Raw genomic sequence first — 16,203 nt, 5'->3', positions numbered from 1 at the left:
CAAGATAATTTTAATTTTAAATCCTTTTCAAAGTAAATCTTTCATTTAAGAATTCTGTACATATGAATGTTGAATTTTAATAGTCTTATAAAACCATTGATCTGAATAATAATCACTGTATTTGTACGAAGATTGATTATATAACAAATATATAATTTTTAATCTGTTGAAAAAATAATTTAAATTCTTCATGATCATGAAAAATATTGTGTATTTTTTAAAACTAACCTTGAACACTTTTACATCAATCAAGATTTATGAAAAGTCTTAATGTTAACTCTGCATGAATCGGATTATCTTTCTTGTCTATTGGGTCAATAAATAAATAAATAAATAAGTAAAAAAAATAAAGAAATTAATGGTATCACTAATAAAGCAAATTATGAATTTTATACAGGAACTTGAAGGGAAAAAAAGCTCATCTAAGTTTACTAGAGAACAAATAGAAGCTTTACTTCTTGAAATTGAAGCTGAGCAAAAAGGTGATGATGAAGTAGAGGATCCATATAAACTGGAGGTTTGATTGTTTAAAAAATTATTTTGAATATATATGTTTGGAACAACTATACATTTTTGAAATTCAGATAATGAATTGTGATTACAAAATTTGGAAGATCAAATCTTCTCTTCATGTAAGTGCTTAAATTAATGTGTGAATCCATTCTTGCTATTTTTTTGTGCATTATTTATATAGTTTTTATTAATTGACTTTTATCTATCATTATTCATGGATTATGCTTGGATATAAGAAGAAGATGACACCAAAGATATTTTGGAAAATCATTCTTTTATGTGCTTAATTTTTTCCCTCTACATAATAGTAAAAAATAAAATAATTCAATAAAGACTAAATTTCATATATCTAATAAAAAGAGAAAACTAGTAATGGCAGTTACTTTGAATGTTGGCTTCCCCCTCCCCATTTTACTATAAAAAGGAAAAGTTCTGAATTGGCCAGAAATATAATGAAGAAAAATTAATAAATGTGATATTTTCTGTTCTGCAAAAGACTTAAAATGTAACAAAATATGATGGTTTTTCATTGATTTTTTTAATGTAAAATTTTTTCTTTATTTGTTTACTGCAGTATTAACTATTAAGTACAAATGTAAAATTTATTTTATCTAAACTGGCCCATTACTTGTATTCAAATGGGGAAAAAAGAACCCCTTTAATATATATTTTTTAATTCTTATCATTATGAATTTCATGCACCTTATTCATGAATTACAACACTCTGATATATGTACTTAGAATAAAGTATTAAAATCAAGTTGGTTTTTTTGATTTTCCTATTAACTTTAATTTTAATTTAATTTTTAAATTTAAATTTTTATTTTTTTTTTTATTTTATTTTCCCATTAACTTGATTTTAATACTTTTGTATCAATTCATCTATGTTTTAGAAGTAGCTGCAGTTGCGCTCTCTAAATACTATGAAGTTTTTTTCCTGTTCCTTTTTTTGGTTTTAGTTTGAATAGGAAATAATTTTTAGTTGCGATTTTGAAACTGTTTTGTTTTGTTTTCATTTTAGTTTCGTTTTCAAACTATTTCTTACTTTAGATTGGTTACATAGAATAAAGGTTATTAAGATTTCAAAAACATTGTTTTCATTTATTTTCTTTGTTTATGATATCATATTGTGAAACTGAACTTCATTTGCATTTGTTCCTTACTAGCAAATATCATTTGTTAATAAGGAATGAAGGGCAAGAATATAGAAAGAAACAAAATAAACAATTCTTTCCTCAGCAGATGATTATTGGAAGTTTGATTTATGAACACTTGCGAAAAAATAGCTTTGTTCTGAAAATAATATTGAATTCTTTTTATTTTTAACAAGAGTTTTTAGAGGCTTAAACTTGAATATATAATTGTCTCTAATTGAATTGTCAATTGATACATTGATATCTCTAATCTTTTTTTTTTTTTTTTTTTTTTTTTGCATTTAGTATTCAGACTCCAACATATTAAAATATTTTTACTTAAGTAGATATCAACTCCACATTTGAACTTAAGGCTTCAAAATTCAAAAGGTTGCATTGATAAGAAGCATCATGAAAACTTAGTATGAACTGAATCCGGAAATAAGGCTTCCATGTAATGCCTAAATTTCAGACTTTCAAATATCATCTGATGAGAAGAAAGAGTATAATGCATGCAAATTAATAAACAAAATGGATTATTAAAAAGCAAAAATGCTTTAATAGCTGAAGTGTTTTCTTAAAATTTCTTAATTTTTTTTGTTGTTTTTGGTAATTTTGCCATTCATCCTTTGTTAGTAAATGATATTTTGATTTGATTTGCTACAATAAACAAAGAAAATAAATAAAGTTAATATTTTTTTAGACCTTAATAATTTTTAGCTGTGCACATACATTAAATTATTGTAATTCATCGATCAGATGGGATGTGAAAATTATAATTATAAAAAATTGCATATTGAAGTAATAATTGTTATTAAGAAGTTGTATATTTATCAACAAAATTTTATAGAGAGAAAATTAAACATTGAAAAAAATAACTTGGAATGGTTGATTTTTATCATTTTTCTTTCCCTTTTTTTTAAAAAAAAAAATTAATGGCAGTAGTAGAAAATCTAAATCATTTTATTAATTCTTATCATTGCTAAATTTTTTTAACAATTTCTAGCCTGAAGGGAAAAAAAATATTTTTTCCCCCTTCAGTCAACCCTAATGAAACTTAAAAATTCTTAGAACAATCAAAATCATAGCCAAATATTTATGAACAAAAATTAAAATAGAATAATAAATTAAAAAAACAGATTAAAGGAAATAAGAACTTTGCTCCGTGTATCATTACAGCTTCTTTGTAGGGGCTTAATAGATATTATGTTTTTGATAAAAGGAAGTGGGTATTGTATTTGTATTTGGGTGGTGACTGCAAATTTGCAAAATCAAAATGCTACTTTGGAATTTTGATTATTAGTGTGATATCTCTATTGTTTCTTTAATCTTTAAAAATGCTTTTGTTGTATTACATTTCCTCGTTGATTGTGTATTAATGAAAAACTATGTGATTTGCATTATAAATACATTTTATTTAGTTTTGAATAATTATCTTGACAACTGAAAAAAAAGAAGTTTAATTTTTGTTTGAGGCATTAAATGTCACTCATGTGAGTAATATTTTAGAAATAAAATGCTAGTAAAAAGACATCATTTTTTTGTACGAAAGTAACCTTATTTATTTATATTTTAATAAAAAGTAATTCTTATTTCAGGCTTTAAATATATACAAGGAGTGTAAGTCATTTTTCAAATCTGCTTTGGACCTCAGGAAAAAGAACTTAGAAATTCTTGAATCGGATTTAGAAAAATTTGAACGTTCTTTTAGTAAAAAACCGAAGAAAAACGAGAAACAAAGAAAAGTAAGTCTTCTGGTTGATAGTATTTGAATTTAATTATTTTGAAAAACTGATTGAACTTTTATATAATGCGTGCTGTAATTGAAAAAAAAATGAAAAAAATAAATAAATAATTTTAGTGATATGCGATGCATGAGGATAGAACCTGGGACCTTGTGGTTAGCAGTCCAGTAACTAAACCAGGATACAAAAGCGTACACTCTTGTAGCGTAGTTGTTAATTTATGCTATATGCTTATATGCTAGTCACCACAAAACAATCGATTATGAATTTTTAAATTATGTCTATGTATTTTGTTTATTAATCCTCATTATTGAAATTGTATGGTGTCATATGTCATCTCAATTTACTTCAAGAATAGCTTTAACTGTGAATATATGTAGTAAAAAGAAAAATTAATGAGAAAAAAAAAGCTTGTGTCAATAATAAAAGTCCATCATGTTGTGATAAAGCAAATAATTTTGATATTTTTTTCATTTCCTTATTTATCAGGGTTTTAAATTTTCATTGTTTTCAAATTGCCTCAAAAATATGTGTTTTTTTCTTCTATTCCAGCCTTTATATGTATATATTTTAAATGTATGATATTAAAATATATTTAGTTGAAATATCTGGCAGTACCCCAAAACGTGATTTTAAATATCAATGCTTAAATACACTTAATCTAACAATGTTTTATGGATTTTGTGGTGATCTTTCCCAGTTTTATTTTATTCCTTATCCAGCAGATGAATATCTGACACAAGTCTAACAGCCCTTTGAGAATCCGATTTTCCCTCCCCATCATTGCAATGGTGTTAACAAAAGACTCTTTATTCATGATTTTTTATTGCCGTTATCCAAAATATTTTATGCTTGAGTGAAAAACATCAATTCCTTCTTTACTGCTGGTTCTCACTGCATCCTTCAAAGAGGAAAAAATGTAACATTGAAGACATTCAGATCATTAAAAAATTTGTGAAAAATAAGATATTGCATTGCATTAAATAATAGCAAATAATCTTCATGTAATTAAAAATAGTGCTTTTGTCATACAAATGGACTTCAGAAAAAAATATCAAAATTTCATGTTACTGTTGTTCACCATTTTTGAGATTATGATAAACATACATGTTTTTTCTGCTTTATGCTATAGATACATCAGCAAAAGTAATATTAGCTATTTCTTGTCATATTAGTCAGTATTTATATTAGTTTTACATTTTTTTATCTTTTTCATCAGTTTTTCCTTATTAAATTTAACAAAATAACCTTAAATATTTATCTTTTTCATAAAAATTTCCTTTCCATTTATTATTTTAGATTAAATATTTAGAATATGCTCAAAACATCGAATTTTAGCTGTTATTTTTTAAAAACAATATCGGAATATGTATTACTTAAAATTTTGCCTTGTTTTTATAGTATCCATCATTTGTTGTTTTTATTCAGGCTTTTGTTAATAAAAATTAGTAGTAAATTAAGAATAGGATGAAGAAATGGAAAGTGCTGTAAGTGATGCAATAGCTGAAAACTTTTTCACACCAATACACTGTATAGTTTTTTTCAATAAATACATTTTTTTTAAAAAATTAATATATTATTTTTCAATTTTAATTGAAATTTCCAAAGATGATTGTCTTTTGCAACACATGTGATGGCTTAGAATTTTTAATTAAATCAGTAATTGTTTATACCCTTTGAAGACCATTTCCTTTAGAAGTGATGAGTTTCATGACTTTGAGATGCCTTAGTGATCTGGCTAAGTTTCTATTTTACCATCTCCTTCACTTGTTGCTCTTCACTTTCTTTTTTATTTCCCAGTAGCTAGCAAAAAATATTTCATGAGAAGTAGTTGTCATTCTTTTTGCTTTTGGCTTCTCATGAAAAACAAGACAATCTCTATACTCATTGTGTATGAGGGTAGAGTACTGGGACATTTACTTTAAAATCAGTTTACAATACTTTATAATCAATTGAATTGTGGTGAGAACCAACCACCAGGCTGGAAGCTTCTGATCCTCAATTACCCCCCCCCCCCATCTCTGACAGGCTAGTATATATTATAAAGTGAAACTAAAAGAATTTACTTTAAAAAAATGTTACTAATAGATTATAATTAAATAGATATTATTATTTATATATAATATATTTAAACAGATAATTGCAATTATATCGCTGTCTTTGGTCAATGGAATTATAATTACTAATGATATATCCATCCAAAAGCTTTATTTCATTTATTTGCTCATAAAGCAATTTTTTTAAAGAAGTTACAAATCATTGTTAAACTCAGAAATTTCGTATTGATTCTTCTGGTTCTTTATTCATATAGAATAAATAATATCCTGAAGAGTGTCCTTTCTTGTGGGAATTAACAAATGCTTCAACTGAGGAAGTAAATGCATATTTTAAAAATAAGTAATGATCATGCTCATTATATTTCCTTAAGAAAAGAAAATAAATTCCTTGGCCCAAAGCCAGAAATTGGCAATGTGTCAAGAAATGGATTATTCTGTATTTTTATTCTTCCAAATTCCAGCGCCTTTAAATATAGATATAGTAAGTCTCCCCTTATATACAGAGTTGAATGGTGGCCATCCCCTTATGATCAAATTTCCTGGAAATCTGCAGGACAGTTGAAAAGAACTTTAATAATTGCAACACACTTTGAAATGATTTTTATTTACTATAGAAAGCCTATACATATAACTGTAATAGCGATTTCTGTACTTACAAGTTTATTGCTTTACTCCCCCCCCCCATTTTTTTGTGTTAAAATCTCTTTTCTTTTGTAATAGAATTTTTTTTTATGTTCTCATGGAACTAAACATCACAAATAAGAAGAGTTAATGTATATGATGTTAGCCATAAGACTTTATATCTCTGATTCACTACATTGCTTTGAGTATGTTTTGGTAGTTCAAAAATTTCCTTTGCATCTGTTATTAAAAAGTAAATCACAACAGCTCTCAGTGCTCTACTCATGAAGAGTACTTGAAAGATCTTTTGAAAACTGTCTCATTCCTTCTAAATGGAACCCTTGTGAAATCCTTCTCTATGTGAGACACAGTATTCCTTAACTTCAGCTTTGTGTGCATTTGCTTATATTTTCTCTACTCTTTTTCTATGTTATAGGCAATTCTTTTTTTTTGGTTTTCTTTCAGCTTTTACTTTTTATCTTTTATATATTTATTTTGCTTATATTTTAGTGTATACAAATATATATAACAGAAAAGCTCCAGAAATCTATTCTTGGACTGTATGATAGAAAAGCTTAAAATGCTCAATAACAAAAAAAAAAAAAAAAAAAAAAAAAGCTATATTCTTAGAAAACATATTAGCAAAACAGAAATGAATCGTTCACAAAACATTTTTATGTTTGCAGTAAACAGCAACACACAAGCAGCAAATCAGTAGTAAAGAATTGTTATAACAAAAAGGGCTCAAAGGAAGCTCAATTACTATCTTTCGACTCAATCATTGACCAAACGAATACTGATTCCATTCAACGTTGTTGCTTGGTTTTTTTAAATAGTTTCCATGATTGGCAAAGAAACTTTTAAAATAATAGGTGGAAATTGGGTCTTAATGAACCTATTGCCAATATTCTTGAACATTTTAGGTCTATTTTTGTGTCAAGTATGGACCCTGGCATTCATTCAGCATCTATTATTGTATCTGTAAAATTATATTCCCTTCCAAGAGACATTGCACAGGGAAGCAATGTTACATATACTATATGACTGAGTTCCTTAACATTGATCAATTTAAGTTTTTTTAAAAAAAATTTACATATTTTTTTGAATTCAAGTTTTGCTTATGTTTTTCTTACCTTGTCTAATTAAATTTTTATTACTTTAACTGTATTGTATATTTAACATATAATATGTTATGTCCTTAAAATCAGACTAAATCAGGTTGCTTTCATCACAAGATTGCCATTACGTTTTCAAATTTTAATATGAATTTACTGAAAATATGAGAACTTATTTTCTTGTGATAATATACAGGTAGGAATTCAAAGGTTCTGTTTATTACCAAATATAATTTTTGTTTTCAAAGTAATATTTTATTACAGGCATTATCAAATATTAAAGCTTGCAGGAAAAGGATGAACTATGGCCTTGAAACATTACAGTCTGAACTTAAATTTTTGCAGCATCAGTTTGAAAAAATAGCTAAAGCATATCCTAAAGAACAAGAAGTGATGGAAATCAAAGTGAGTATGCTTGAAAATATATTTTAGTACAAAGAAAATTTGAAGATTATTATGTTTGTTGTTGGACAGCTAAATATATTTTTATTTTTGATACTTTGCTCTCTTTTATAGTTAAAAACATCGTAATTAATATAATCTTTATTATATTATCTGTTAAATAGTTAATTAAACATTTTTTTTTAATATGAAGGTTTTGATGAAATTTTCATCTTTTCTGGAAGCTATAAACATTGTAAAATGAAGAACGAAAAACAAAAACGTTTTTTAGATATATAAAAATGGGTTTCTAAATTATTTTAATCAATTGTTTATTATTAGTTTTATATAGCATTCTTTTTACATGTATATTGTCACGTAGATACTTTAGTATAGAATTCAATGACATACACAGAAAAGAAGTAGAGCAAAATCAACTTATTAACTGAACTCAGAACTCAGAAACTAACAAATCTTCTGCTTTTATACTAGCAGAGAAAGTTCCAGAATACTCCTCTGGAGGCAGTAAGGAAAGTCCAGAACACTTGTCTGGTAAACTAAAGAAATGTCCAGTATCTTCTGGAACATGAAATAAAGGGAAACATAAAATCAAGGATTAAGTATTTACATATACTATTAATCGCATTGTCTCTAGCGGGATTCGAACCCAGGTCTCTTGATCATAAGACCAGTGCCATGACCATTCGGCCATGGAGATTCGACTGTCTTTCTTCAATGCGGCAATATAATAAAAAAAAATAATAAAATAAAATTAAGGATAAATAATTTATTTTGTTATGATATTTAGTTCATAATTGAACCTGACATGTGATCTTAGTATATTTTGTAGAAATTTGAATGTTTGTTATTGAAAACAACTTTTTTTTTCATTTCTTTAAATTTATCATATTTTTTTTTCTGAAGCATTATTTATATGTGCATTATTATTTTGTATTGCCTTTTTATATGCATTATTATTTTGTATTGTCTTTATATATGCATTATTATTTTGTATTATTTGTATCTTAAATTTTTTGTGTGTAATTTTTGTACATAAAACATGCTTCAAGTCATATTGCAAACAATTTAAACTTTTATCAATATTAAAGTATCATAAAAATTGGAGTTTCATGATGGATACTAGTTTTTTTAATTATTACAAAATTATATGTTTAATAATTACATGAAATTTAGAATAATATATTTAAGATTCTTATAATAATATTATTTCCTGGACATCTATTCTTTTTTCAGAAACAATTTCCATTTACATATTTTTATAACTAAACAAATTTGAAAAACTTTGATTACACATTTCTTTCCACTTTTAATTTACTTATTTTGCACAAATAAACATATTGGAAATTCATAATATTTGATTTAAGATGTTTCCAAGAAAATTTGGAATTCAGCCATTTTGTATTTAAAAAAATTAAATTTATGCATAAAATTATGTTAAAATAAAATCATTATAAAGTATGAGAACTATTAAGTTCTAAAGCATTATTTTAAAAATTATTAATTTATTTCTTAAGTATGCTCATAAAGTGCTAATTAAAAGATGTGACATGTTGTTATAGCACTCTTCTCCCAACCATCATCACAAGATAGTGTTACATTGAATTGAAAAAAAAAACAGTTTTTAATTTATTGTAGACCAAAAACTGTAGAAAAAGCAAAAAAAAAAAAAAAAAAAAAAAAAAAAGACATTGGTTTTTAACTGTTCCTGTGTTCAACAGAAAAACAAAAACTTATATGACTTGCTACAGAAATGTTCAATATGCTGTCCACCGTTTTTCCCTACGAGTTGAAAGGGGGAAACAGCATATTCTACAACATAATGGAATGTTTCAGTATTGATATTGTGAGTGTGTTGGATAATGCCTATTTATCAATTCTTCTAAGCCAATTCGAATTTACTAATTCACCAGAGCTGATTTTCCTAAAGTCTGAATAGGACCTACATACGTGACATCTTTTAAATAACTCCACAGCCAGAAATCACAAGGGTTCCGATCAAGTGATTATGGTGACCAGGCTGTTGGGAGATAGCAACTGATGATTCTATCATTTTCAAAATAAAGATTCACTAGCTGCTTCACTGCTGCTGTAATGTGCGAAAGAGGAATATCTTGAATAAAAATTGTGCTATCCATGTATCCGTGTGTTTGAATGGTCTAGTTATGCAAAATAATAATAATAATAAATCAAAGTATGTCCCATTGATTTTCTAGGTTACAGATAGCATCTCCCATTGTCTCTATAGGTTACAAGACCTGAAGGACCAATCTCCTTGAAAAAGAAAGGGTCAAAGATAAATGCTGCCATAAATCCGCATCACATAGTGACTTTAGAAAATGAAAAGGCAATAGTTGCATTTGGAATGGATTCTTTCTTACTTATATTTTGTAATTTTGAGTATTGACAGAACCTTGGAGATGGAAATGGAATTCATTTGCCCATAATATATTCCATGATCATGAATTGTCCTCTTCCATTTGAGCCAGACATTGCAGGATGAAAGCTTCTTGTTTTGGGCATTGCTTTGCACTTCCTACAATGTTGTAGCCATATCCTTCATTGTAAGTCGAAGTAATTACTTTCTTCCCTTTGCTGCATTTTTTGCATCAGCAAAAAAAGAAGCGTTTTTTTTTTTTTTTTTTTTTTTTTTTGCATCCTTCTGAAAATGCAACCGTAATTATAAACACCCTATATCTATATGGCAGCCTGATAGGTTTTATTTTCTGTTGCTGAGGATAAACCATTAATCCATTAATATATTGATATGATATGGTATTTTGGATACTATTTTGTCATTTGAGATGTTGCTCTTGATCCTTGTTCAAAAATTTTAAATCCATTCTTTAGTAACTGTCAAATAACTAATGTGAATTAGCGATTTGAATACCTCAATCAAAACAGAAATTTCATTAAACTATTGAAGCTTTTAAAGTTGGATTTTGATTTAAGGAGAAATAAAAAAAATGTGTATTTTATTTATCTTTTCTAAATAAATAACTAAAAATTAATTAAGGAATTATAATACCCCCCACTAATTAATTAATTTATTTATGTTATTTTATTTATTTAATTATTTGTAATTTTCCCCCCAGTACTAACAATGCACAATAGTATTAAGTTAGAATATTTTGCAATGTATCTGCCTAGCATATCTTTCAGGAATGGAGGTTATAGGCGCTTCACGTCCGGGGCCTCCCGACTAATACTCTATCGACTGGCATTATTTATCTTTTAACGGTGTATTATGAAATATATGAATAATGATTAACATATGTGTTTAGAATTGCATGAGTGGTAGCTAATGTGTGGATTTCTGTGAAAGTAGACTAATTTGATATGAAATTATACTAAAGTATAATAATTAAAAAGTTTAGATGCTGTTTAATTATAAAACAGTTTGTTAAAAATAGTTATATTATTTCTTTAAATATGATATTTTTATTGATCTCATATACTCTTGTGGGGATATTTTTGGTGTATTTACATAAAATTAAGTGTAAGTAATTGTTGATGGAAAAAAGAGTATTAATTAAACTATAATATTTCTATGTCAATATAAATCATATTAGATAATTAAAAGTACTCTCTTAAATTTTTAGAAATTGTATTTAAAATTTATATTTTCAGCCTTCTGAGATTGTAGCATCTTCTAGAAAACTATTTTCAACTTTTGTTGAAGCTAGAAAAACCAACTTGCATTTAATGGATGTGGAACTTGGATTGCTACTTGCAAAAGAAAATTCTTTACTGAGTCAACAATGTATTAATGTTGAAACTGCAGATATAACAAGAACTGAAGTATGCAGATAGTTAAGGTTTCTTTTCCATGATGTACCTTCTTATCTTGTTTTATATTTTTTAATAGTATAGAAAATGCATTTCCACGATTTCATTAGAAACTTTTATTTCACTGTTTTAAGATATCTAAAATTTTTCTAGTTACTTTTTTAAAATTGCTAATTAATTATAAAATGCAATTTTTTTATACATGCATTTTAAAATGTAGAATTTTATAAAAGTTATCTTTTTTGAAGAAGATTAAACAAAACGTTTGATTACAACTGAATAACATTTTATAATAAAATAGGTAATTTTAAACTCTTATCTGTTGTGAGATAGTTTTGTATTTATACTGATTAATTAATACAATCATGCTAGTTAACTTCCCTTATAATTTAAAATTTTAAGAATGTCTTTACTAATTCAACTTGATAATTATTATCGGATCATAAGTTAATCGATTACATATCAAGTATTGCAAAGAATTTTAAATAAACATAGTTTTATTTAAAAGTAATCATCTTAATTAATTATAAAAATGCCAACTATGAGAAAACAACTTTAAACAATGACCCATTTTTCAAGTGATGTTTTTCAAATGATTTAGATGAATTTCATAAGAGAAGAATGGAATGTTAAATTGATAATTATTGTGATCTGTTAAAATTTCTTATATATGTGTGCAATAAATGTGTAAAAACAAGATAAATTTATTCATTAATAAAATGATGTTTATTTCAATTTAAATTGAGTCGGTTAGTTTTTATTCAGCATTTAAAATGTTACAAAATCTTTATAGGCTTGGCAGTTTAGATTGCAGTCAGGTTTTAATATAGTGAAGAGACATATGTATTTGCTACTATTTGTTTAAATTTCATATCTGGCTCCCCAATTTAATAATTTGTAATTAAAAATTGACTTTACTTAAAAGGCAATTATAATACAAGCCACTTTGCCTCTACTATTTTTATCACAATACTGGAAGCTGAGACATTTTAGAATTTGTTTTCTTTTAAAAATTACATTTTTGTAATGGTAAAAGGATAAAAAAGTGTTCAAAATTTTAAACTTTTGCTACCAAGATATTTGCCAAAATGCCAAATTTGGTTGATACCAAGCATTAATTAATGAAATAGCATCAAGTAATAAGTTGGGATTATTTATATGAAAGAAGATTCTCAGTGAAAATCCATGTATTAAAATATGTGAAAATATATATATTATTAATTAATAGCAAATTTATTATTAATCAAGCAGCTTGTGATAATTTAAAAGTAATTTAATACAAATTGTGATGCAAATGTGATGAAATATAGTTTAAAAAATACTAATAATATTTGATTATTTAGTTTTGAAATTTATTACACCTGTGATAGTTATAAATATATTGAAATTTGGTTGTTTACCCTTGTTTCATTTTTATTCAGATTCTTGATTCATGCAAAGATCTTGTAATCGGATTTGTTGATATAAAAATGAAGGAAGTGGATGAGATTTCAAATTCTCTCAATGCTTTGGATGAAATTGAACGAAAGATTGAAGATCAATTAAGTCATCTAGATTCTGAAGAAATGAAGGCTTCTTACACTAAGTTAGAAAAAGTAAGATTATACATATTTTATAGAGAATATACCATACACTTCTCATTTTTCTTATTTAAACTTTTATTTTTTATTTCGAAGTACTTAGGTACTCATAAAAAATGTACTAAAATTGTTCTTTCCCAGAAAAAAAAATTAGAATCCGGTATTAAAACTTTTGATGAATTGCCACATCTAAAATATTTGAGAGGTGGGTGATGTATTTATTATCTATTAGTTTATCTGCATATAAGTCCTGGAATTCAGTTTTCCTACTAAAAGCCATTTTAAGTATGGGAATAAGACATTCCCATACTTGAAATGGTCTCTAGAAATTTTTAGTTTCTCCTTGAAGGGGAAAAAAATGGTTCTGTGGTTTATAAATTACTTTATCAGTTATGTTGTGATGTGCATCTTTGTAAGAACTCCTTGTTTTGTCCTTTGCACCCTTGATATTATTAGTGACACTACGGTTATTCATTTCTCTACATGCTTTAGCTAGATGTGCATTTCTCTGTTACAGTTATACGAGTATTTTATTATAATGAGAATTGGAGAGGAATTGCTATTGCAATGGAGAGAATAAATAAAGTAACTGATGTCGTAATGATTTACAAGGATAGACTTAATGATTTTGAACAAGTCTTGAAAGACGATTGTAGTTACAAGTACAGACTTGATGCTTTTCACTAAGCAGCTAGTTGTTTTGTTTTTGAGTTTCCCTCCACCTTCTTAAAAACATAGTAGTGCTATATTAAGTGACAGCTTGCCCAGTAGGATTGCAAAGCTGTAGTCCTCTCCTGATATAATTTTAGAAACTTGAATTTTTATCTTTAATCTTGTTAATTTTTCTGTATTAAAAGTTCGGTAAACAATTTTAAAAATACAAATGTGAAAAAATTTGCATATCTCCCATTGAAACTTTATGTCAGGAGTAATATTGAAATTGAAATTTAACATGCTACAGACTAGTCACTTCTGATGACCTGCTGGTTCACCCTTCAAATTAATTGCATTATTTTCTTAATGTCAACTAGGTTTAATTTAGTTACTGAATATATTTCATTTTTGTGCAAAGAAAGCAGTAATTTCTATGGACATCAAAAATTGATATGAAAATATGGGGAAAAAAGCAATACACAAATAATGAAAATTGGTCAGAATTGCACTTTTATGTGTTAAAAAAAATGAAATTGTGCTAAATGTTTTGCAGTTACTGAAATTAATGATTTAGGCCTTTGCTTTTAATTGAAAACATTTGACAGAAGGAATTTTTTGTAAATGAAATTAATTGCAAATATTTATCAATTTGATTAAGTGTGAATTCAAATTATAATAATTGCACAGTTTTCAACCAGTTATAATGTAATATTTATGCAAATTATATTAAACAATTGAATAATATGATATTGATATTATTGAAAGGTCAGAAAGGGCAGTGAGAGGGGCCTTTCAAGTTTTGCAAACTTCTGCCACAAATATGGGCCTTACCATCAAAGAAGATAAAACCAAATTTATGGAATTCCCACTTTCAACTATAAATCACAGTGTTCCTCTGTGTATTAATGGTCATACCTTCGAAAAAGTCGATCATTTCAAAGACCTTGGCACAATGATTAATGACAGTAATAAATTGGGAGCAGAAATTGACAACAGAATAAAAATGGCTAATAAATATTTCTTTGGACTGAAAAAACAACTAAGATCCAACTTAATCAGTCGAAAAACTAAACTAAGAATTTAAAAGACTTATTATGCCTGTTCTGCTCTAAGCAAGTGAAACTTAGACTCTTAACTTGGACACTCAGCATTCTCTGAACATGTTAGAGAGAAAGATCCTTAGAGCTGTCTTTGGCCTAGTACTGGAGGATGAAGAGGATATTGGCTCATTAGATTCAATTTTGAATTAATTAAACTTTATACGCAACCACAGATAACACTGGTTGACTTGGACATATCTGGAGAAACCCTATAAACAGGATCTTTAAAATATCCACTTTTAAAAATCCTAAGGGGTCCTGGGCCAGAGGAAGATCTCCAACTAAATGGCTGGATGATGGGGAAAGATCTGAATGTTCTGAGGATAAGGAACTGGACGGGAGTTGAAGGAGATATAAATAACTTGAAAGTACGTGTGGTTGAGGCAGCCAAGCTCTGCAAGGGGCTGTTGTGCTCATGAAGAAGAATTGAATAATATATTAATTATTGAAGATTCTTTCATCTTGAAACTAAGAGCAGCAACATATGATTTACAAAGTGAAATTTATCTAAAATTGCTAATTGCTTTGCTAGAATCTCCAATTGCTATTACATTACTGTTTTATCCAAAGGACTTCTGAGTGTTGACTATTTTATCCACAAGCATAATTGTTTCTTTTTATTTTTGACTTTGTCCTTTGAAAATAGAAATAAGACATTTTTCTAAATTTTCATTAATTTCAGAAAAACCCAATATCCATTCAATATAAAAAGAGGGAATAATATTTTACTTTAATGTTTTCTGTAAAAAAGATATTTCTGGGAACTTAATCATTATATTATCTTCCAATCTTTGGAAAATAATTGGATTTGGATCAAATATGACCTTACCCCCACTGAGATGCAGCTCCTCATAAAGTACCTTAACAAGTTCTTTTCTTATTTAAGATGAGGATTTGGCCATCAGTTCTCTGTAATATAAAACTATTTATTATTTTGTTTTCAAAAACCTAGTTTGATTCTTAGGTTTTGAAAAAGACTATCTTTTATGTTGTTTTATAATTATTCTGATCATTTTAATTTTTAAAAATTTGGGAAATAAGAGTATAAATAAAGTACATTTCTTTTAAATGTAACTAACTGATTCTTCTATTTTTGCACTGAGGCTCTTGCTCTTCCTGTGCACTCTAATTTTGCCATAGATACTCAGGCCTTGAGTTGCATGGCAGTTTTTCTTAGAAAGCTTTAGAACTGCTAATTACAATTGTAAATGACAGATTGGAAAGTGAAAAGTAAAAAAATGTCATTGGATTATCAAAGCTCCCTGCAATTCACATTTGATATTTAGCCAAGTGTTCCTTCTTTAATAGTTAAATTCATCTCTTTTTCTCTTACTCTCTTACCATCTTATGATTTTGGTCTGTTGCATCTGTTTAATACATAGTCATTTTCTTTTTTACAAATCACTCATAAAAAAAAAACTATATATATGAATTTTGAGCTATTCAAAGGTATAATTGCTTTGAAAAAAGTACTTCAGTTTCATTCTATTGTGATTT

At 26.9% G+C, this 16,203-nt stretch overlaps 1 protein-coding gene across 1 annotated transcript in view; it reads left to right on the top strand.

Moving 5' to 3' along the window:
• Positions 1-16,203, top strand: part of LOC129980747 (uncharacterized) — a 198,303-nt gene that overhangs the window by 55,512 nt on the left and 126,588 nt on the right. Inside the window, exons 33-37 of the mRNA XM_056091129.1 lie at positions 398-517; positions 3,245-3,391; positions 7,449-7,589; positions 11,214-11,384; positions 12,794-12,967. Of these exons, the coding sequence (XP_055947104.1) occupies positions 398-517; positions 3,245-3,391; positions 7,449-7,589; positions 11,214-11,384; positions 12,794-12,967 (753 nt within the window). The remainder of the gene's footprint in view (positions 1-397; positions 518-3,244; positions 3,392-7,448; positions 7,590-11,213; positions 11,385-12,793; positions 12,968-16,203) is intronic.

This window comes from Argiope bruennichi, chromosome 8 (assembly GCF_947563725.1).
Source record: "Argiope bruennichi chromosome 8, qqArgBrue1.1, whole genome shotgun sequence".
Lineage (NCBI taxonomy): Eukaryota > Metazoa > Arthropoda > Arachnida > Araneae > Araneidae > Argiope > Argiope bruennichi.
The sequence above is the reverse complement of the archived record's forward strand: the minus strand, read 5'-3'. Positions and strand labels throughout refer to the sequence as shown.